Below are 25,111 nucleotides of genomic sequence, written 5' to 3'. Positions count from 1 at the left end.
ATCTGAAGAGGATATACAATTACATACCTGCTCCTGTCCATTCACCTTCAGAACTCTTTACACCATATATCTCACCAGATCCAATTATGCCCCATGCATCCCAGTCCACCCAATGGTTATTCTGACCATCATCATGCATGCATTTGTTACTGCTTCCAGAATCCACTCTCCTTATACTGCATGTGAGAAGAGTGGATTTTAATTTCGTTATTCTGTTTATTCTAATTTTTAATTGAGATTTATTTATTCTAATTCTTACTTGATTTATTTATACTAATTTTTAATTCAGATTTATTTATTCTACTTTTTAATTATTTTTTTATTTTTAACAGATGTCTGCTGAAGAAACTGAAAAAAAGATTGATGAAACCCGGATGGGCTATACACCTATTGCAGTGCACTCATCAATATTGTTCTTTACAATTGCTGATTTAGCTAGTATTGACCCAATGTATCAGTATTCTTTACCTTGGTTTATTGCACTATATATTGCATCAATTGAAAATTCTGAGGATTCAGATGACCTTGGGAAACGTCTTGAAATTCTGAAGAATTTTTTCACATACTCACTATATGAAAATGTTTGCCGCAGCCTATTTGAAAAAGACAAGGTAAAGTATCATTGGAAAGTGAGAGAGAGAGAGAGAGAGAGAGAAATACAGACAAGTAAAGTGAACAAGTGAGAGTGAGCCAGGCAATTATTTATTATTGCTATGATTATTATTATTATCATCATCATCTAACCTCCATGGAATCAGAGACCCATCACGGAGGTACACATTATTGCACACAATGCTCATCCAACCTTGCCTTAAAATGATTCAATGTGTCTACATTCACAACACATTCAGGCAATGCATTCTACTCACCAACCACTCTCCATGCAAAGAATCTTTACCTCACTCTTCTGCTGACACCCTCTTTATACAGTTTCCAGCGATGGCCTCTTGTTCTACCCACCTCTCACAAGCTTCTCCAACAACTTAACCACAACACCTGACACACAGATAGGGCTATAGTTTGATGCTTGAGTTCGATCACCTCCTTTATAAAGTGACACAATCTCACCCTCCTTCCACTCTTTAGGAACTTGACCAAGTGCAAGACTCGTATTAAAAAAATATGTCAAGGCAAGTGTCAACTCTCTGGCACATTCCTTCAGAATACGCAGTGATATATTATCAAGTCCCACAGCCTTATTTACATCTAGTTTATTCAACTCCCCAAACACCTCTTGCTCACTTACACTCAGTCTCTCCTGCTCATCATTAACTGCTCTCAATCTCTCCATGAAGTCACATTCACAAGATTGAAAGATCTTTATGAACTGCTCATTAAGTATCTCCACCACACATTCTGCAACAGCTGTCTTTATACCATTTTCTCCAATCAATGTCATCCTTCCATAATCATTCTTTCTGTTGCTGTTGTGGCTGGAAAGAACTCCCTAGGATTCTTTTTGGCTTCATTAGCTAACTTCTGTTCATTCCTCTCTTTAGCTACTCTCACCAATCAAGTCACCCACCTTGCCTGGTCTTTGTAGACCTCATGAAATTGGTTACTTCCACTTCTCTTATGCTGCCTCCACAATGCCCTTTTTTCTCTGTATTGCATGCTTAATCTCTTTATTCATCCATCTCACACCTACCTTATGTAACCTTCTCACCCTTGGAATATATAGTTAGACATTGTATCTACTAAATAGTTTTTGAAAATCCCCCAAGCTGCATTGATCTCTTTTCCAGCTAACTCCTCATTCCATGCTACACCCACAAGCTGTCTCCTAAGCTCTTCATAATCACCCCCCCCCCCTTGTAGTTCCACATATACCCTTTTTTCACAGGAGTCCTTGCACCGCTGGCAACCACCCAGGTAATCACCTCATAGTCACTTTCACCAATTGGTGGATGATTTGTTTATAATTACATTTATAATTACATCCTCTGATGAGATGACCAAATCCAACACTCTTAATCCTCGTGCTCTCTGGTACATACTGTCTGAGGTAGTTATCCCTCAAAAACTCAAGAACCTAATTTTCTTTACTTCCAGTTGCTATCTCATCATTCCAGTCTATATTGCCATAATTAAAATCACCCATAATGATCACCCTTTTCTTATTTGCTTGGCTTATTTGACTATACATTTCACTATCACCACCATCCACATTACCTGGTCTATAACAACATCCCACCAAGTATTTGATTCTATTCACCTCTATCTCACACGATACTGTCTCAAAACCACTGGCCTTACTTCCGTCTTGCATCTCTACCTTGAATGGACTCTTTCTCTATCATCAATAGCACACACCCCCTCCCTTTTTACCCCTTCTGCCCTCACAAAACATATCATACCCTTCCATCTCTATTCCTGTCAGGATGTTCCTCATCTAACCATGTCTCACTTATTCCAACAATCTTTGGGTGAATAGATGCAATTAGTGCAACCATTTCATCCGCCTTGTTTCTTATACTTCTAGCATTGGTATACAAAACATGACAGCTCATTTCTGGATCCACAGCTAGTTCCTCTGATACCACTCACTCGATGTGATCGCTCCATGCTGGACTGGGGCCATTTCTCTTTCTGCTTCTTCATTTTAGAACCCTTTTCAATTTCATCTGTTTCCTCTTGATCCCTGGTCATCCCATTTCTTTCCTGCCTACACATGCTCTCACCTCCTCTTGGAGCTTCCACCTCTGTGTATAAGTGCCTTGAGGATACTGTCCTGTTGGCTTATATAAGAATCCTCCCATACATTAACATTTGCCCATTTGGACACCTATATAGAATGTTTGAAGACAAGCATTGTAAAGGTGAATTAAAATTTAGACACTGTAATGTATTATAACATGAAATTCTCAATCTTTTGCAGCTCTTATTTGAGAAGTGTATAGGTTGGGGTCCATTCCATCAAACACTGGATGATGATGAAATGAACTGGACCTGTCAATCCCTAGGATCCCAATATATCTGAGATGGCTCAATATAAGCCTCTAGTTTTGTTGTAATTAGCATAGTCTAAATGTAATACCCTTTAATAATAATTATATATTGGGTTTTATCCTTTATCCAAGTGTAAGCAAGCAAAGTTTGCACCTGAAGTACTTTGAAGACTGGGGCAACTCGTGGTTAATTTGGTATAAATTCTCATCACTTGCCTTAGTATCTCCTTAATGCAAAGCACATCTCTTTGCAGACATGTATACTGCTATGCATTAAGGGAAGGGGCCACTATCCAGACTAGTTTCAACCTTTATCGAGGTCTTATCAGTGGGAGCCAGACCCAGCGGTAGTGATACTAAGGTGGAAGTAATGGAGAAGTCATATTTACCTATACGAGTTGCCAAAGGGTGTCACACCCTATGATTAAAATTCTCTGGATTAGAGATAAGTTTATGGAAGTTTTTTTCACTTGGCTATGCTGTTTATTATATAATAATAGCTTTGTTTGCTTACACTTGGATAAATGATAAAAACCCAATATATAATTAGTAACTAACCAAGTGAAAAAACTTCCATACCCTTTAATAATTTATACACTTCTCTTTTTTTCATGTATGTTGGACAGCCAGCATCCCTTGATTCGCTTCATTTTGGAAAAGAAACTAGTGGCTGTTTTCTTTTCTGGACACACTGGTTGCAAACTATCAGGTTGTTCATTATCATTTTCTCTTTTTGAGAAACTGATACACACTAGATGGTACTTATACAAGCACTTACAATATCACCCATCCCAACAGTGCATCATCAATGCACTGATACACATAGCCAGAGGTAACTCTTTCCTGCCATGTACTGAAAAAAAATCTCTAGTGGTGTCAATCCTATAAAATTCCATTAATAACTTAAATATTTCTATCATGTTACCTCCTTTTTGTCATTTGACTATGTGTTCCATCTATGTCATCATCTACTGGACAAAAGAAAGAACTGGATTTATCAATCTCTATAACCACTGTATCTGTATGCTATAATGTTTGTGGCCCACCTCATAGGGAGCATTCCATGGACTTGCAACAATCTTGATCAGTTGCCACTGTATCCTCTCCCCTACTTCTTTATTTCCATGGAATCCTGGTGATCCAATCAATGTACAAAGGTCCCTGATGTGGCCTCTTTAAAGCATTTAGGAGAATAGTGCCTTCCTGTTCAGGCTTGTCAGTGTTATTCAACACTCAAATCACTTAATGTGCTATTTTGGCCACTTATGCAATATAAACTATAAAAACTCCCTCTCCATCCACAATCACTACAAAACCCTGATTTCATCAGTTTCTTGCAATTCTGTTCCATCTGTGTTAAAATGACACTGCTCTTTATGCTGAACTCATGTGCCATTTTGCTCCTTCCACTCAAAGCTGAATCTCATTGTATCATCTAGAAAACTAATCTTATACCTCTTTATATCCACTCACTTCTTTCAGCTATATCATCATACAAAGCCAGATAAATTTTTTTTGACCTTTTACATAGTGACTCTCTCTCTCTCTCTCTGACTTTCTCTCTTGCACTCAATCACTCATGCACACCTAACAATCATATTTTCAAAAGCCCAGTTTCATTCTTCACATTGTGGAGAATGATGTTAGTGAAGTGAAATGATTACTTGATTTTTATGGTAATTCTACCCGCATAAAAGTCAGAGGACTACAGGATGTTTACCATGGATAATTCAGGAATAAAATAATCTGGGAAGTTTTTGAGACCAAGCTGTTTTTTTTTATTATTATTTGTTTGTTTGTTTTTGTTCAGGCTTCTGGTAGGCAAAGTGTTAGCATTGCAAATATGTCATTACTTAATATTTGTTAACCTTATCTAATAATTTCTGTTCATTCTTAAATTTATTCATTTTTTTTTTCTGTATGTTTTCAAATCTTAACAAGAAGTTATTAGCTACAAGCATTGTAAAGGTGAATTAAAATTTAGACACTGTAATGTATTATAACATGAAATTCTCAATCTTTTGCAGCTCTTATTTTCATTTGTTCTCTGTGTGAATCTCTTAAAAAGCAGTGGTATAGTTAACGACAATGAATGGCGATTTCTTTTGACTGGAGGAATAGGCCTTAATAACCCCCATGAAAATCCTGTAAATTGGTTACCTGCAAAATCTTGGGATGAAATATGTCGCTTAGATGAAATTCATCCATTTAATGGTATTCGGACAACCTTCAAGGAACTTAGAGATGGTTGGAAGAAAATATATGATAGTTTGGTAAGTTTAGCATGTGTGTCTTTGTAAAATTCATCATCAGTTGTCATATCCTCATTTCTCTAGTACATATCTTCTAGAATCATAATATGATAATTGTTCTAATGATATATTTGCCAACCTGGTTAGTATAGTGACCCTGACCAACAGGCTTTAGGTCCAAATCCCACCATAGGCATGGATGCTTGTGATTGTCCTAGAGGAAATATATGAATTTCATCTTCTGGTTTGAGATCAGTGCTCTGCTTTCTGGAAGTTTCTTGAAAAAGTCTGCAGTGTTTCCAGACCATGTAAAATATAAATAAAAATTCAAAAATATATAAAATTCATTTAAAAAAATATATTTATTTTACTCACACTACGAATCTACTACTATGAAATCTTTTGTGGGTAAGAGTCACAAAAAAAAATATATATACGTGTATTTATATATATATATATGACAAATATAGCAAAGGTTGATCGACTGGTAGAGCATCTGCTACTAATGGCTCGCAAAAAGTTAAGCAAGTTAGAGAGCAGTTAGTAGTTGGAAGGGATTCAATCATTCGATGTTGTTGGCACACTCTCCCTTGATGAGTCTTGTGTTTCCTTGGAGGTGTCACATAATAATAATAAATAGAAATATAAGTGATGAAATAACTTATGACCTGTGTCATGTTTTTGTATTTGCATTTACCCTCATTACAAGAATGTTGTCAAGAAGCAAGAAGATGTCACATAATCCAAGAAAGAAAACACTAATATGTTGGATTCTGAATGAACAGAATTATAATTTATTAATACCTCATTCAGAATCTAACATAAGCTACCATTCCCTGAGCAAATTTTTTTTTTTTAAACTAATAGTCTCATGCTCATAATATGCTATTTATGTAATTTCTTTCAAGTTATGTTAATCAATATTTATTTATTTATATAATTTTGGGAAAATTACAGTTATGAAAAGCTGTGCATTAAAATATCATTTGTTTTGTGAATTTAATTCTTTTAATATAATGTTAAAAACTGTAATATATGTAATTTTAATGTATCCAGGAAATTCCTTAAGATAACACTAGGTGATTATAATAGTCTTAGACGTTAACTTCGGGAAGTTTCATGGAGGGAGGAATTGGAAGGCCGGGATATCACCAGTGCGTGGGAAATTGTGAAAGAATATTTGTTATCAGCAATGGTAAGTTGTATACCACGAGTGAAGAAGAGGACGCAATTTGGAGTAAAGTGGATGACAAACAATATTAAACAGGAATTGCATGCGAAAAAGAGGTTATGGAAGAGATATAAGGAGACAGGTGAAGAGATGCATGAGGAATATAAGACACAGGCCAGAAGAGTGACTAGTGTGGTAAGGAAAGCGAAACTGGAATATGAGAGGAGATTGGCCCTAAGATCCAAAGAAAATCCTAGGGAATTTTTTAGCTATGTGGCCAGTAGGAGAAGAAATGACTGTGGAAGAATGATATTGTGGGATAAAAATGGGAATAGAGTGACTGATGCAGAGGACATAGTGGAATTGTTCAATGAACACTTTATTGGAGTATTTCATCCTAGAGGAGTCAGTTTTAATGCTAGAGGGATAGGACTGGTTCGAGGTCTGGAGGTACAGGAGGAGAGTGTGTTTCAGATACTGAGTACTCTGGATGTCAGTAAAGCTGTGGGACTGGATGGTATTTCACCACAAGTTTTGAGAGAATGTGCTAGGGAACTGACAGTGCCTTTAACCTGGCTTTTCAATGAAAGTCTGGCTGCGGGAAAGGTGCCCAGGGAATGGAAGAAAGGTAAGATAGTGCCATTGCATAAGGGTGGTAACAGACTGGAAGTGTCTAATTATAGGCCAGTTTGTGTGTCATCAGTAGTTAAGATCTTGGAGAAAGTAGTGAGGGACCGTATACAGCATTGGGCAGATGAGGGTAATGTTATCTGTGAGAGTCAACATGGATTTGTGAAAGGGCGCTTTTGTTTAAGCAATATGCTAGCCTTTTATAATAAAGTTACAAGAACATCAGATGAGGGAAAGGCATATACTGAAATTTTCTTAGACTTGGCGAAGGCATTTGACAGGGTGCCACATGATAAGCTGATATTTAAGTTGCAGCACATGGGTCTGGATGTCAGATTGGTCAACTGGATTCAGGATTGGCTGTCCGATAGGTATCAGAGAGTTGTGTATGGTGGATCAGTTTCCAGGAGGCAGAGGGTTACAAGTGAGGTCCCACAGGGCTCAGTACTAGGACCTATATTGTTTAACCTTTATATCAATGACATAGCCGGTGGATTGCAGGGGGATATTCAGTTGTTTGCGGATGATGCGAAGCTGGGAAGGATTATTAGTAATAGTGCAGATGTGGTAGCCCTGCAAGAGGATTTAAATAAGCTAGATAGATGGGCAAATGAATGGGGGTGTAAGTCAGTTTAATGCAGCAAAATGTAAGGTCTTGAGGTTTGAGAAACATCGATGGGATGCTGCATACTCTATGGGAGGAGTTATACTGGAGGAAGTAGGGGAGACAAGAGATCTGGGGTTGATGATTGATAGAAACCTGAAGTTTAGGGGACATATTGCAAAGGTGGTGAGGGTAACACAGAGGATTGCTGCTATTATGAGAAGGACACTGATCTACAGAGATAAGAGGGTTATCATTCTGTTGTATAAGTCTCTGATCAGACCACCCTTGGACTATTGTTCTCAGATTTGGTCCCCAGGATTTGAACGGGATAAATTAACTGTGGAAAGGATACAAAGACGGATGACAAAGATGGTTTCAGGACTGTACAAGGATAGTTATGAGGATCGGCTGAGAGAATGTGGACTGCAGAGTTTGGTGGATAGAAGAAGGAGAGGTGATATGATTGAGACTTTTAAACTGTTGAGAGGTGGTTACAGGGTTGACACTGGGGAGTTCTTTTGCTTGGTTAAACAGCGGGAAGGAGTGATGACAAGAGGCCATCCCTAGAAGTTACGAAAGGAAACTGTGAGCAAGAGGGTAAGGAGTGGTTTCTTTGTGTGGAGGGTGGTTGAGCCGTGGAATGCATTGCCTGATAGAGTGGTGGGAGCGAGAACGGGCAGTAAGTTTAAAGAGTGGTATGATTGTGTTTCTCAGGGGGGGGGGACCTCCCCTCGATGAATCTTGACAGACTTTGTCTTAGGAAGGACCTTCCTCGAAGAGTCTTTTGACTCCTTGGAGGCCTGAATAATAATAATAATAATAATAATAATAATAATTGGTTGTTATGAGAAATTATATTTTTTTAGCTAGCATGTGCCATAGCACGTGTTACTGTACAGGATGCACGAAGACAGTTAGATATGAACTAAACCGGTGAGAACCAGATTTTGGCAGGAAAGGAGAGTAGGATTTCATAAGCAGTACATGAAAAAGAAGTGACACACACAGTAGGAAACAGGCAAGGAATGGCCGATTAATATGGCATGAACGGAATAGGAATCACTGCGAATTGATTCGTACTTTGACTTACCTTTTTTGGATTTCTAATTCTATTATAATTTTCTATCGCCTTGCAGTGGAATAATGCAGGACAAGGGATAATAAGAATAAGAAAAGAAAGAAATTGGAAGTTAAATTGAACCAGTGCAAAAGGATATATTTACCAGAGTCTATTAATCAGTTACAAACAGAAGATTCCTTTAAGTTTGTGCAGTCTCAAAGTGAAAGTTAACAAGAATTTAAGTGTGTTCATAGGATTCTCGATGTGAAGAAGCTATACTGCTTATGCTGGTAAGATTATCTTTTCTATGCCTAGTGTGAAGTAGCAAACTTATTTCCGGCAAACATAAACCTTATTGCTGTATTTAACTATTCAAGATCGAATGTGTGATGTAGTGAGACATTTCCGTCTTGACGTGCTAAATATTGTACCATTTGGATTAATGGTTCAAGACTGAAAGTGTGACATAGAGAATCCTGTTGTAAGAAAACTTAAAGTAATATTGGAAACTGAAATTTCTACGAACTATTATGCTAGTTGAATAGAACTTAGAAATCTTCAAATGAATATCTGATGGCTTATATTTTATAACTGTTCTGAATAGTTAAACTGAGTTGATATTTAAATTATATTCAATGATAACTTTAATCAGAGTGAAGATGTGATAGGAATCCTTGATAATAAGAAGAATAGAATCTGTATGCATAAGTTCTAATCGTAATTATTATACTCAGCTAAGTTGTTTGCTAGTATCTCAATGAAAATTTAATTAATGTTTAACTGTATTTTCCCTACTAGAAATTTTTGCTTTGATGTAAATTTATGTGACACTGCATTAAATATTTTTATTTGAATTGAATCTTGTATTTGCCTGATTTCTTTCACTGCACTGCTCATTAAATATTATTATTATTCAGACCTCCATGGAGTCAAAAGACTCATCGTGGGAGGTCCTTCCTAAGAAACCCAAAGTCTATCATACCACTCCTTGAACTCATTAACCATTCTCGCTCTCACCACTCCATCAGGCAATGCATTCCATGGTTCAACTACCCTCCATGCAAAGAAACCACTCCTCACCCTCTTGCTCACAATTTCCTTTCGTAACTTCCAGAGATGGCCTCTTGTCATCACTCCTTCCCGCTGTTCAACCAAGCAAAAGAACTCCCCAGTGTCAACCCTGTAACCACCTCTCAACAGTTTAAAAGTCTCAATCACATCACCTCTCCTTCTTCTATCCACCAGACTCTACAGTCCACATTCCCTCAGCCGATCCTCATAACTATCATTGTATAGTCCTGAAACATCTTTGTTATCTGCTTTTGTACCCTTTCCACAGTTAATTTATCCCCTTCAAATCCTGGGGACCAAATCTGAGAACAATAGTCCAAGTATGGTCTGATTAGGGTCTTATACAATGGAATGTTAACTGTTTTATCTCTGCAGGTCAGTGTCCTTCTCATTATTGCAGCAATCCTCTGTGTTACCTTCACCACCTTTGCAATATGTCCCCTAAATTTCAAGTTTCTATCAATCACCAACCCCAGATCTCTTGTCTCCCCTACTTCCTCCAGTATAACTCCTCCCATAGAGCATGCAGTGTCCCATCGATGTTTCCCAAACCTCAAGACCTTACATTTTGCTGCATTAAACTGACTTACACCCCCATTCATTTGCCCATCTATCTACCTTATTCAAATCCTCTTGCAGGGCTGCTGCATCTGTACTATTACTAATAATCCTTCCCAGCTTCGCATCATCTGCAAACAACCGAATATCCCCTTCCAATCCACTGACAATGTCATTGATATAAAAGTCCAACAATATAGGTCCCACTACTGAGCCCTGTTAGATCCCACTTGTAACCCTCTGCTTCCTTGAAACTGTCCCACCATACACAACTCTCTGATACCTATCGGACAGCCAATCCTGAATCCAGTTGACCAATCTGACATCCAGACCCATGTGCTGCAACTTAAATATCAGCTTATCATGTGGCACCCTGTCAAATGCCTTCGCCAAGTCTAAGAAAATGGCAGTATATGCCTTTCCCTCATCTAATGCTCTTATAACTTTATCATAAAAGGCTAGCATATTGCTAAAACAAGAGCGCCCCTTCACAAATCCATGTTGACTCTCACAGATAACATTACCCTCATCTGCCAATGCTGTATACGGTCCTTCACTACTTTCTCCAAGACACTTACTAACTACTGATGACACACAAACTCGCCTATAATTAGACACTTCCAGTTTGCTACTGCCCTTATGCAATGGCACTATCTTACCTTTCTTCCATTCCATGGACACCTTTCCAGCAGCCAGACTTTCATTGAAAAGCGAGGTCAAAGGCACTGTTAGTTCCCTAGCACATTCTCTCAAAACTCGTGGTGAAATACCGTCCAGTCCCACAGCTTTACTGACATCAGGAGTACTCAGTATTTGAAACACACTTTCCTCCTGTACCTCTAAATGTCGAACCTGCCCAATCCCTCTAGCATCAAAACTGACTCCTCCTGGATGAAATACTCCAATAAAGTGTTCATTGAACAATTCTACTATGTCCTCTGCATCAGTCACTCTATTCCCATTTTTATCCCACAATATCATTCTTCCACAGTCATTTCTCCTCCTACTGGCCACGTATCTAAATACCCTAGGATTTTCTTTGGATCTTAGTGCTAATCTCCTCTCATATTCCAGTTTCATCTTCCTTACCATACTAGTCACTCTTCTGGCCTGTTTCTTATACTCTTCATACATTTTCTCTTCTCCTGTCTCCTTATATTTCTTCCACAGCCTCTTATTTTGTATGCAATTTTCGAATCTTAGCAGGAACCTTATACAATAAAAAGAACCTCTGCCTAAAATTAAGTTAGGAATAATATAGATTGATTGATGGTTGATTCCTCAACATTGCTCATGCAAATTTGAACATAGAGTGGTGCAGTTAAAAATAAATATTCTCTGTGTTCGAATGTGGAGTCAATCAACAACTAGAATATACATCGGAATAAAAAGTAGGATCCAACAGCATTTCCCCTCATTACAAGGATGTTGTCAAGAAGCAAGAAGATGTCACATATCCAAGAAAGAAAACACTAATATGTAACCTCCAGGCTATTGAAATTGCGTTATTGCAGACTGTAATGCAATTCAGCTCATGTATTTCAGAATTTTAATCCTGATATTTTAGTTGAGCATAGAATGAATGATTGTTTCCTCTATATCTGCATTAGTTTTGTTTGTGTCCAGAGGATTACACAGTCATTTTTAACGGGGTGGCTTACATAAATTGTAGAAATCATATACAGTAGCCCCTCACCCCTTATCTGCTTGGGATACGTTCCAAAACAATGGGTAGTACCGAACCCTATATACTATGTTTTTTCCTATACATACATACCCATGATAAAGTTTAATTTATAAATTAAGTGCGGTAAGAGATTAATAACAATAACTACAATAATAAAATAGAACAATTATAACAACATAAAGTTATCTGAATGTGAATGGAATCTTAGCAACCTAATTATATGTTGTTGTTTTTTTTAAATATTTATTTATTATTTTATGAAGCCTTTTTTCTCTTAAAAGGGAGCACTTTATGGCTTCTCTTTGGCATATCTGAATTGCCAGCATTACTACTCTTGCACTTTGGGGCCATTATTAAGTAAAATAATGGGTTACTTGAACACAAGAACTGTGATACTGTGACAGTCAATCTGATAATCGAGAACTACTCAGAACAGTGCACAATTTAAAACCTATGAATTGTCTTTTATTTAAGGCTTCATTTCAGTGATGTAAAATTACATAGGCAAAGTGGATATTAGATCCAATGTTATTTCAAAGCCGAATGTTTGTAAAAATTATGAAAGTTTCATAAGTTGACCTGAGAGCTTATGAGAATATGATCCCCGAGTTGCCTTAACTTGCACCACTTGACTCAACCTCAGCATCCCTAAGGCAACTTGGGGATGCTGAGGATTGTATTCTCAAGCACTCTCAGGTCAACTTACAAAACTTTCATAGTTTTTACAAACATTCAGCTTTGAAATAATCTTGGATCTAATATCCACTTTGCTGATGTAATTATAAATTATTTATTTCTGGAATTTTCCATTTAATATTTTCAGACTGGAGTTGACTGCGGATAACTGAAACCACGAATAGCAAACCTGCGGATAAGGGAAATAATGGAAAACTATGAGGATTCTTTACATTGCTGGCATGTAATCAAGACCATTGAATAGCTTGTTTCTACATAACTGGAAGCCTCGAAAGAATCTGATTTCATATTCCAGCCTACACATACCAGTGTTACAGGATCTACTTCCTCTTAATTTGTAGCTAATATTAAAAATAAGAAAATAAAAAAGTACTCCCATTGTGGAACAGAAATAGGATAAGATTACAGACAGTGATTAGTTAGAAGAAGGAGTGACTATAACTCCTTATGGGTTAGATTAGAGTTCAGATGTTTTAAACATGAAATGAAGTCTTTCCACAAAGTTTTAGCATAGGGTAAGATTATGTAATAGTTATAACCAGTTTCAGTAATTATGTGAGCCATCACTTAAGGAACAGCAGATAACCTTGTCAGCAATATAAACTATATAAGAAATTTTATTCTTGTTTTAATCTTTTATCCAACTGTGAGCAAACAGCTGGTTGACTGAGTGGTTAATGTGCCCACTCTCCAGCCAACAGACTGTGGGTTTGAATCCTGCCATGGGTATAAATGTTTGTGATTGTCTTCAGGTGGGAGATGAATTTCATTGCCTAGTGGGTGACCATTGCTCCTCTTATTGGAGGCCTGAAGTGGCTTGAAAAAAATTTCCATGTTTAGTCTCTCTAGAGCAGGGATTCCAGACTACATAGAACTTAAATTAAAATGCACTATATATAAATACACTAGTGGCAAAAATTGTGGAAACCTTTTGGAAAAAGTGTATTTTTGAGGTTTGATGGCTCATAACATCACTTTTTTTTTTGGTGTAATACTATAAAATTATATATCAATGGAAAGATAATTTAATCAAGAATGTAATGAAACAAAGTCTGTTCAATTATCTGTATTCTATGAAAAGTTATAGCCAAATAACCAGAAAAAAGAAGTACAATTTGCTTAGGTTGATATGAAGTAGCTTTCCTTCATTTGAATGTAGCCAATGAGCATGATTTTGGAGAATTTAGAGAGCCAATCAGGTGTTATCTTGTTTTGGCAATGAGCCAATGAGGTCACAGTAGGATTCAGCTATTGATGTCATGTATTGGAGCTGAGAGGAGGGATTTGTCAGTGTGTTATGCTATCAAGGTGGTTTTTTTTTTTTTTTTGTGTTCTTTCATTTAGTGAGCTTGTAAAACATAATAAAATTAAAGAAATGGCGCAAAGAGTTGACTGGCCATCCAGAAAGTGATGTAAAATAGTACTATTAAGTGAACAAGGCTATAGTTATGAAGAAATTAGAAGAAAAATTAGTGGAAACTTAACCGAAGGTGGCATTTTTAAATTTTTGAAGAGGTATAAGGAGACGCAGTCATTACAAAACCAGACTGGTAAAGGCAGGAAAAGGTGCACAACAGCAAATGATGATAGAAGAATTGAGAGACTGTGCCTATGTGACAGAAGAAATTCATCTGGGTGTATATAAGATGAAATGGCGCAATACAATGTGAAGTTGACTGCAAGGACTGTTCGGCGCAGACTGCAGGAATTTGGTCTAAATGCTATTATTCCACGAAAAACCATTTTTATCTCTCAAACAAAGGTTGAAAAGATTGAACTGGGCTAAAACTCATGTTAAGTGGACAGCGGCACAATGGGAACAGTGTTATTTGGATTTTGATGAGACCAAAATCTCCCTGTTTGGTAATGATGGCATAAAATACGTAAGGAGAAGAATTAGACAAGATTTGCATCCTGATTGCATTACACCTACCATGAAACACCTACTTAGTGTTAGATCTGGGGTTGTATGACATCAAAAGGTGTGGGCAGAATTTGCATGATTAATGGGAATATAAATGCCCAAAAATACATAAATGAAATACTTGAGCCAAACTGAAGCCTTCCGCACATGATCTTTTCCAAGATAATGAAGTGCATTTATATTTCAACAGGATTGAGCTCCATGTCATGTTGCCGCTGCATACAAAAAGTGGTTTCAAGATAATCATATTCCACTGCTGGAATGACCTGGGAATAGCCTGGACCTTAACCCAATCGAAAATCTATGGAGCCAACTAAAGAAGCTTGTTAGTCAGAAGCAACCCACCAATAAAACCCAATTAATAGAAGCAATAATTCAATCTTGGTTTCACATAACAGCTGCAGAACTAAAAAACTTGGTTCACTCCATGGGAAGGCGTTGTAAGGCCGTAATTAACGCTAAAGGTTACCCAACTAAATATTAACTCACATTGTGAGAATTTTTGTATATCTCATTTTTTCTATGTGTTTCACTTTTCTTCTTTATAATTGCTGTTCTAATACAAAAATCCTTCATAAAAGTTATTGCATTACATTCTTGATTAAATTATCTTTCCATTGATATATAATTTTATGGTATTACTCAAAAAAAAAAAGTGGTGTTATGAGCCATCAAACCTCAGAAATACACTTTTTCCAAAATGTTTCCACAATTTTGGCCACTAGTGTATATGTATAAATTGATAAAAAATAGAAAAAAAAAATCCTTGTCGTACCCATGGGACAAAATGTATACTATAGGTTTGCAAGTAACCTTTTGTGGGTGGGAGCAACATAACAAAAAAAAAAAAGTATGTACATGAAATATCTTCACAACTAGGTTACTTATATATGTGCTTGATATCACATCAGATTGTCTCATTATCCTGTAATACACAGATCAGCAGATCAGCACACCTTCTTTCAGATGGGTATATTGCCATTATAGAACAGTCATTATTCAGACTGATTTAAACCTGAATAATTTCTTCGAGGTGTTCAATGGAGTTCAGTGGGTTCCAAAAACTATGAACAATTTAAAAACATCATTTTCTCATACAGTCTGCACTATACTAAGCACCACTTTCTACTCAGTGGCAGACCAAGCCCATTGGCATGCAAGAACTAAGTCCAAGCCAGTGATTTGCTAGTTAAAAAATAGTGCTGTTCTTTGGGCAAGCACTCTGCTAGTTTGTTCAAAGAAACTTCCAAAAGCTATGTGAGCGATCTCCTTCTGAATATCCTGAATCTCTCCAAGATGTGCATCTCTCAGAGTCTCTGTATTGGCTCCACCATGCCAAATCTAAACAGCTAATTATTTGATGCCATATTTCCTTGGCAAAACACTTATGTTAAGATTTTTCACATTATTATTATTATTATTATTATTATTACGTGACACCTCCAGGGAATCCAAGGATTCATTGTGCGAGAACACACCTCTATTTCGCTAAATACAGCTCAGCTTCTTCTCCACTACTACTTAATTCTCCAACTACGACACTACTCCCATCAACGCCATCTATCACCCATCACCAACAACAGTATTTTTTGTCTGTAAATTGCGTGTGTTCTGAAGGCCGATTTGTCTGTATGCTGGATGAAAAACCTAAGTTTCCAGGAGAAAAAATCCTGCTACCACCATATGAGATCGGCTAACTCCCCTTCAACTGAAAAACCCCAAATAAGGATTCCCCTCATCACGATGAGAATCGAACCCAGGTCTTTTCCAATCGAAGGGTGCAATATTCCGCTATTCTTCCAATTGCGATACTGTGGGTTCACATATGTAACAATTTATTATTATTTTCTCTGGGATCTCCATGCAGTCAAAGTTACACAATTATCATATCTCTTCTTAAACTTATTTACTGACAAAGCACTCACAACCACCATCTCTGCAACTCATTTGTCTGCTACCCTCGAAGCAAAAAATCTAGCCAAAAGACCATCATTATGCTGTTACAAGGGTGACACCTTCCTGCCATGTACTGAAAAAAAGTGTTCAGTAGAATCAATACTATACATTATGAAAAATTATGGAAACAACTATCATGTTAGAGCAAAACTTTAGTTTAATATAAACCGAACCGAACACTCAATGTTTCGACCTTCATATCCAGGTCATCATCTGAATGACAAGCTGCACTACAATCTATGTAGTTTGCTAAAGTTACTGACCAACCGTTACAATTATTGACCTGACCTCTGGTGAGGGGGAAAAAAAACTTGACTACATCAAAGCTAGAGTCCTATTATTATTATTATTATCTATTAGGTTACAAAATTAAATTTAGCTGGAGAGCAACATGTTTATATATATATAAACATGTTGCTCTCCAGCTAAATTTAATTTTGTATTCATGAGTATTGACTCGGTTACTGTGATATATTTTTAAAAAATATTTAATGACTAACAAACTGAGAATAAGTTAGAAAACTTTAATGATACAACTAGTTTCAGCTTATTATGGCCTTCATCGGGTATCTTTGTAGGTAGAAGAAACAATAATAAAAGACTGAAGATATTAAGAAAACTGAGAAGCACAAGTTAATTGTATTAGATAATTAAAAATAAAAAATGTATTAAAATTCCAGTTGTTCTATTTATGTGCCATTGTTTATTGTATGCGTGGTAGTAGACTCTCGAGAATGCCAGTATTGAACAACAGCAGTATGGCTCTCAGGGTTGTTATAGCTCAAATTACTGTTCAAATGTTCAGGATTAAGTACGATCTCCCTGGATTCCACTATCTTTCTTTCAAATTCATCCTTGCAACGGAAAATGTTTTCAGATCTATCTCAAGAAACTGAGTGACCTTAAAAATTATCGTGAGGATTGTTAGAGAAGAGAACATGGCTGGATAAGGCACTAGCATGTGATCTTTTATAGGAGAAGCCTCCGTGTGAAGTTCAACAGATTTATTAGTTTGACCATAATAAGGAACATTACAGTCACACCATAGTTTATATATGCCAGGATATTTTAGATTATGATGCTTAGGTTTAGGATGGTTTATAAGAGATCTGATTTTTGGAAGAGTGGTGAATAACGTCCTGATGTTGTACTTTGGAAGGACTTTTGCTAATTTTTGGGAGACTGAACTGATGTATGGAATTGAGATGTTACCTTTAAAATTGGTAGTTTTTGTATTGTGGTGCCTAGGAGGATCTATAAGAAATTTCTTAATTGTTCTTTTATGATTACCATTTTGTTCAAAAATATGTGAGAGGTGATTAAGTTCTTTTTGAAGCTCATCTGGATTGTTTAAAATAGATTGAGCTCTGTGTCCTAAAGTGGAAATAGTTCTGAGTTTCTGTGGTGGAAAATGATGAGAAAGACTGTGAAGATATTTATTAGTATGCGTTGGTTTTCTGTACATAGAGATTCTAAATCTTCCAGAACAGCGTGAAAGTTTTATATCCAGGAAAGGAAGGGAGTTATCATGTTCTAGTTCTGCTGTGAATTTTATATTTGGAATTTTATATTTTATCAATTTTATTAATCCGTCTTGTGAGATGAGTTATTTATTATTACACTTCGGAAAATTAACTTTTCTTTTATGAACATTGTAGTTTTTAAAGTGTTTGCTTCTATAACAGTCGGAAAATTTTACATATAAATCACGTGATTTCATGTGTTTGTGACCAATTTGTACATCCTTTATTTCTTTTTCCCTTCAGCATGAATTGACTCTTCTTGGCAGGTTGCCAGACTAGGGGCTGGGATGTTTTTGGTTGGACAGTATACATATAAATTCCAACCAACTGGTATGGAATTTATATGTATACTGTGTGTTGGAAACTATTCCAACAAAAGCTGAAAATTGCAAAGTCAATTTTCAGCTTTTGTTGGAATAGTTTCCAACAAAAGTCCTAAAGTATGCTGGAAACTAAGTAGGCTGAATATGTGCCATCCAATTTTTATGCCACCATTATTGTTGAGATTAGGGTGGTTAATCAGAATTTCACAGGCTTCTTTAAATTTTCGTTCATACCAGGTTTTTGTATAATGTAAAAAAAGCAGGTACTTTTCAAATCAATTTGGTGTAGGGTATTGAGAGCATGATCTGAGAGGTCTGCTTCACCAAAATTGTTATATTTAAAGTGTCTTTGGTGTTCTTTTTTACGTATAGAGATTGCACGTCCAGTTTCACCAATATAAGGTAAGTTACAGGTGCAGTAGTTGCAATAATCTCCAGGATGTGCCAGTGGGAGGAGAGGATCCTTAGAGGAGTTGAATATGTTTTTTTAATTTTATAAGTGGTTTAAAAGTGGCATTATGATTATAATGGTGTAGGATTCTATCGATTTTTTCTGTTAACCCTTTAATGTATGGAATGGCTATGGTTTTACTGTAATCTGCATTATTTTTTGATGAAGTTTTATGAAGAACTTTATCAGTAGTATTTTGTTATAGCCATTATTTATAAATATGTCGCTAATAATCCTTTAATTCTTGTTTAAGAGTTGTTGATTAGAGCAAATTGTTATAGCTCTGTTTTTAAATGTGTTAATGACTCCAAGTTTTTGCTATGGGTGGTGATGTGGGTTAGCATGTATATATTGGCCAGTATGTGTCGGTTTGAAGTAAACCATGAAGGATAGACTGCCTGAGGGAAGACTTGTGACCAGTGTATCCAGGAATGGGAGCGAGTTCTGATTTTCAATTTCAATAGTAAATTGTATGCACTCATGTTGTTTGTTCAGGTGGCTAAGGAATGTGTTTAAAATTTGTCGACCGTGTGGCCAGATAACGAAAACATCATCAACATATCTAAGCCACACTGTAGGTTTTAGAGTAAAGGAATCAAGAGCACTTTTCTCAAAAGCTTCCATATAAAAGTTAGCAATTGGAGGGGATAGTGGTGAGCCCATTTTACCTTCTCTTTTTTGCAGGTAAAGTTTATTTTGCCACATGAAGTAACCTGAACGTAATACTTGGACAAAGTGAGCCGTAATGTCAGAAGAAATTTGTTCTGTAGGAGAAGAATTGTGTCGCTGATTGGGGCATTTGTGAAAAGAAAAGAAACCTCAAAACTGACTAATAAATCATATTTGTTGAGCGTTATGTTTTTAATTTTGTTTATATAAATATATTTATATAAAGAACACACAACACTTTATAAATAATGTTTTCATTATCTGGCCATACAGTCGACAAATTATAAACACATTCCTCAGCCACCTGAACAAACAACATGAGCGCATACAATTTACTATTGAAATTGAAAATCAGAACTCACTCCCATTCCTGGATACACTGGTCACACGTCTTCCCTCATGCAGTCTATCCGTCACGGTTTACCACAAACCAACACATACTGGCCAATATATACATGCTAACTGATATCACCACCCTTTGCAAAAATTTGAAATCATTAACACTCTAAAAAACAGAGCTATAATAATTTGCTCTAATCAACAAGCTCTTAAACAAGAATTGAAGATTATTAGCAACACATTTATAAATGATGGCTATAGCAAAATTACTATTAATAAAGTTCTTCATAAAACTTAATCAAAAATGATTACAGTAAAACTGTAACTATCCCATCCCATAGATTAAAAGGTTATCAGAAAAAATCAATAGAATCCTACACCATTATAATCTTAATGCCACTTTTAAACCACCTACAAAATTAAAAAAACATATTCAACTCCTCTAAGGATCCTCTCCTTCCCATTGGCACATCCTGGAGTTTATTGCATCTACTGCACCTGTAGTTTACCTTATATTGATGAAACTGGACATACAATCCCTATGTGTGTGGGGGGGGGGGAAAACACAAATGTCACATTAAATATAACAATTTTGGTGAAGCAGGCCTCTCAGATCACGCTCTCAACAACCTACACCAAATTGATTGGAAAAGTACCTGCTTTTTACATCATACAAAAACCTGGTATGAATGAAAATTTAAAGAAGCCTGTGAAATTCTGATTAACCATCTTAATCTCAACAATAATGGTGGCATAAAAATTCCAAGAATTTGGATGGCACATATTCAGCCTACTTAGTTTCCAGCATACTTTAGGACTTGAAGCAATTTTCAGCTTTTATTGGAAACTATTCCATAACAGTTGGTTGGAATTTATATGTATACTTACACATAGTTATATATATACTGTGGCGGACTGGGTCTAAAAATATTGGTTGTCAGGATACAAAGGAGCCCACCCACAACTATAAGACTATCATTCAATTTTTATAAGAAATAAATAAAATTTTCAAAAAGTAAATATGTGGAAAAAAGGTCCAATTAAAATTTTGAGAAATAAATGTATATTTTTTAGTAATTACAGTGTACATATATTGTACATATTACTGGCAGTATACAGTAGATACTAAATGTAAATACAGATTTGTTATAATTGAATTTTTAAATTACTTGATTTTTAAATAGTTTGTTTGTACTGAACATTTTACACATTATTATTATTATTATTTGTGACACCTCCGAGGAGTTCGAAAATTCATCACAGGAGGACACCTACTGTACAACTGTCCGTCTCCACCACTACACCGATCGTCCACATTAACGGCATCTAATAAAGTTCTTCATAATGCTGTTTCCAAAGAGTCTACCGTCCACTACCACCACCACCACAACTAGTATTTTTTGCCTGTAAATGGCGTGTGTTCTGAAGGGCTGATTTGTCTGGATGAAAAACCCTGCTACCTGTATGAGATTGGCTAACTCACCTTCAATTGAAAAAGTCCATATAAAGATTCCTCCCATCATGACGAGAATCGAACTTAGGCCTTTTCCAATCGAAGAATGCAACGTACCCTTCGATTAGTAAGAGCAATTGTTTGAATTCACTAGATGATTGTGCAGATCTGTCAATAATTACTTCTGCATCCAATTCATCCAACATTCCTTTTCAATGGATGTATGATTCCAAGTTCTCCTCAGACAGTGAATTTCTTAGGCTTGACTTTATGATCTTTAGCTTTGAAAATATCCTCTCACATTGGACTTTAGTAAATGATAGTGTGCAGATGACTTTATAAAGTTCATAAAGGTTATCATATGCCTTGTCATGAAGTCTGCTGCATGCCAGAATTTTTTAGTACACACGATGGGCAAGTGCTACAAATTTTACACTTGTTGCAACTGGAATCCGTATTCCCACCATCATTAAGCAATAGCTTTAATACATCAAAGTTTGAAGCAAACGAAAACAATTTCAATATTACTTGATCTTTGCCGATTTGTGGAGACAACTTAATAATACTCTCCAATGCTTCATCTTCAAGGCCCTTCTCTGCAATAATTTTAAACTTTGCTGGGTCCAAGCAGGATAAATCTTTATACAACTTTTTGTGTTGTACAAACCGTGAATCTAATGACTGGACAATGCGGTCCATTATTAGGTTAAACACATTTACTCGAAAATCAGCTAGAGGATCTGAGGAATTTCCTTCATCTATAAGCTCATCTGCCATTCTTTCTTCTTCCTCTGCCTCTTAACACGTTCACTGCCAACTACAAGTATACTCGTAGTTAACTCGTGTTTGACCTCCTATGTCAAACACGAGTTAACCCTTAATATATTTACCTTAATTTGGACTCTTGGATTCTGAATAACGTGGAGAGCACATCTGGGGGCTTTTGGTAAAAGGGAAATAATTTCAACTAAAATATTGTATATTATATATGTGCCTCAGAAGCCAACTACGAATATACTCATATGTCGATTACCAACCTCCTATGCCAAGCGCGAATTAATCTGTAGTATAACACGTAATTTGTAAATCAATTTAAAACTAATAAAATCAATAAACATAAAAAAACAATCAATAAAATAAAAAATCAATTTATTCAAATTAGGAATGGTACATTTTAAAACAATTTTCCTGGCAAACAGGGCAATAATAATGTGTTTCGCATGTTCGTTTGTTTCGTGTACAACCACGGCATGGCTTTGTCGGATGATTCTTTCTTCTTTTGGTGGTAAAATTTCCAAATAATGAAAAATCCGATTCCTCCTGATATTCACTGATGCTGTAAGCTCATCCATTCCAACGAAAACTGAGATAAATTGATCTCTAAATTTTAATGGAGTCATTGCATTTCCAGTAATCATGTTATAAAATGTATGTGCATTTTAAATGTATACCTCAAAAATGTGTATTGCCAATTTCTTTGACCATTTAATTGGCTTTCGTAAGGTGGATAGTAAGAAAGCATTTGATCTGAAAGATTGGTGCCTGACATCCCCAAATTATAATCCCTAACGATGTTTGGTTTTAATTGAAATTTACCATTCCGATTTTGGGTTTCAACCATTTCAAATTTGTGCATATTTGAAATGAAAAGAACTTCCCTCTTATCCTTCCATTTGCTGACTACAACAAGACCTTTTCTTTGCCAGACAAATTCCCCTTTCTTTAGTTTCTTCTGAATAACATCTGGTGGATTGTTTTTCCTATTATTTATCAGCGTTCCACACACATATGATTTTCTGTCAGTAAGCGATTCCGTCAGAGCTACAGAATTATAAAAATTGTCCATATGCAATACATAATCCCTGTCTAAATATTCTTCCATCAATTACAATATCATATGCGTGACCCATTTTCGCTAAAGAGGATTCTGATTTTCCTGTATAAATTTTTATTTTTTATCATCAATCCATTCAATTCGCATAGTTCATAGAATTTCACGCCATATTTATGTTTTTTGTTTTTTATGTATTGCCAAAACACCAGTCGATCGCACCACAACACCATTGACTCATCAATACAAGATTACTCGTAGTTGGCGTATGAAACAAAATTTTATCTGATAAGCCGGCTACGAGATTACTTGTAGTTGGAGTATGAAACAAAATTCTGTCTGATAAGCTGGCTACGAGATTACTCGTAGTGACCTTGAAGATGCAAAAAGGCCTTGGCGTGCGGGAACTAACTATGCCCGAGGAGTGTGGCAGCGAACGTGTTAACTGGCACTGCTGTTTCCAATGCAGTCGCAATACTAAAGATCCGAGCCTATATACTGTATGTATCAGCCTCACATAACCTGAATCAGAATTTTTTTCAGAGTTACTTATTTTATTCTTAAATATAGTGGGAACAAATGACTTGAGTGTAAATAGGGCAGCGAGAGATATGAGATTCTTGCTTGAGGTGGTATGAAAGAAGACACATAGAGGAAAGATAGTGTGTGTTGCCTAGGTATAATAATGACGAGCTGAGCAGAAGAGCAGTGATATTGAATGGCATAATAGCGAGAATGTGTCAGAAGAGAGGGTTGGAATATGTGGATGCTTGGAGTGCGTTTGAGAGCAGAGAGGAATTGTATGCGAGAGACTGCTTGCATTTGAACGAGGAAGGACGTAGGCATCTGGAGAGATTGCTGTTCTGAACGAGTCAGTGTGTGTCCCAGTGTGCATGGTAGCAGGGGTGGCCTCTTGTGGGAATGGGCACTTGGGAGAAGGGGGGACGACATCAGGTAATGCTGAGCACGGTGGAGTCTAGAGGGGATAATGCTGGGTATAGAAACAATGGCATTTTTATGCTTTACACCAATGCCAGGATTATTCGAAATAAGGGAGAGGAATTGGTGACACTGATAGCATCAGCCTGGCCAAAGATTACTGGGATCACAGAGACATGGTTGACAGAAGAGGATATAATAACAGGAATGGAAGTAGCTAGGTACAGCATTTTTCGGCAGGATAGGAAGGGAAAGCGTGGTGGTGGAGTACTGCTTATGATAAGTGACGACCTATGTCCTCTAAGAGTGGAGGCTTTGGAAAGCTGTGACACTAATGATTTTGAAAGCATATGGTGTGAGGTGGAGCTGGGCAAGACAGGATATTTAGTGGGGTGTTGCTACAGACCAAGGAGCACAGAGGGTGGGAACCAGGAGATGTTGAGACAGTTGAGCATGGCAAGTGCAAGAAGAACGATTGTTATGGGAGATTTTAACTACAGCAGTATAAATTGGGGAGAGGAAGATACATGTAGCAATAAGGGAATGGAATTTCTAGAATTCTTGAGGGACAAATGTCTTAATCAACATGTAACAGAGGGAACAAGAGGTTCAAGAGTTTTGGATTTGGTTATAGCATCAGAAGAGTTGATAATAACTGAGATGACATCTCTCCCACCAGTTGGAGAGATTGACGATATGGTTTTGACTTGGAAAATGAATAGACATGCAGGAGTATCAAAGAGATGGGAACGTATGTGGAATTATAAAGCAGGTGATTATAATAGTCTAAGACGTCAACTTGGTGAAGTTTCGTGGATGGAGGAATTGGAAGGCCGGGATATCATTAGTGCTTGGGAAATTGTGAAGAAATACTTGTTAGCAACAATGGTAAGCTGTATTCCATGAGTGAAGAAGAGGACACAATTTGGAGTAAAGTGGATGACAAACAATATTAAACACGAACTGCATGCGAAAAAGAGGCTATGGACAATAAGGAGATAGGTGAAGAGAAGATGCATAAAG

The 25,111-nt window shown here is 36.6% G+C and overlaps 1 protein-coding gene across 1 annotated transcript in view; it reads left to right on the top strand.

The window, feature by feature from the left end:
- The window catches only part of Dhc36C (Dynein heavy chain at 36C), a 1,350,914-nt gene that overhangs the window by 1,055,521 nt on the left and 270,282 nt on the right, over positions 1–25,111 (top strand). The window contains 2 exon segments of the mRNA XM_090395101.1: positions 333–611; positions 4,976–5,221. Coding sequence (XP_090251227.1) covers positions 333–611; positions 4,976–5,221 — 525 coding nt within the window.

This window comes from Typopeltis vanoorti, chromosome 7 (assembly GCF_054136105.1).
Source record: "Typopeltis vanoorti isolate ZY-2024b chromosome 7, IOZ_Tvanoo_1.0, whole genome shotgun sequence".
NCBI classification, from domain to species: Eukaryota; Metazoa; Arthropoda; class Arachnida; order Uropygi; family Thelyphonidae; genus Typopeltis; species Typopeltis vanoorti.
The sequence above is the reverse complement of the archived record's forward strand: the minus strand, read 5'-3'. Positions and strand labels throughout refer to the sequence as shown.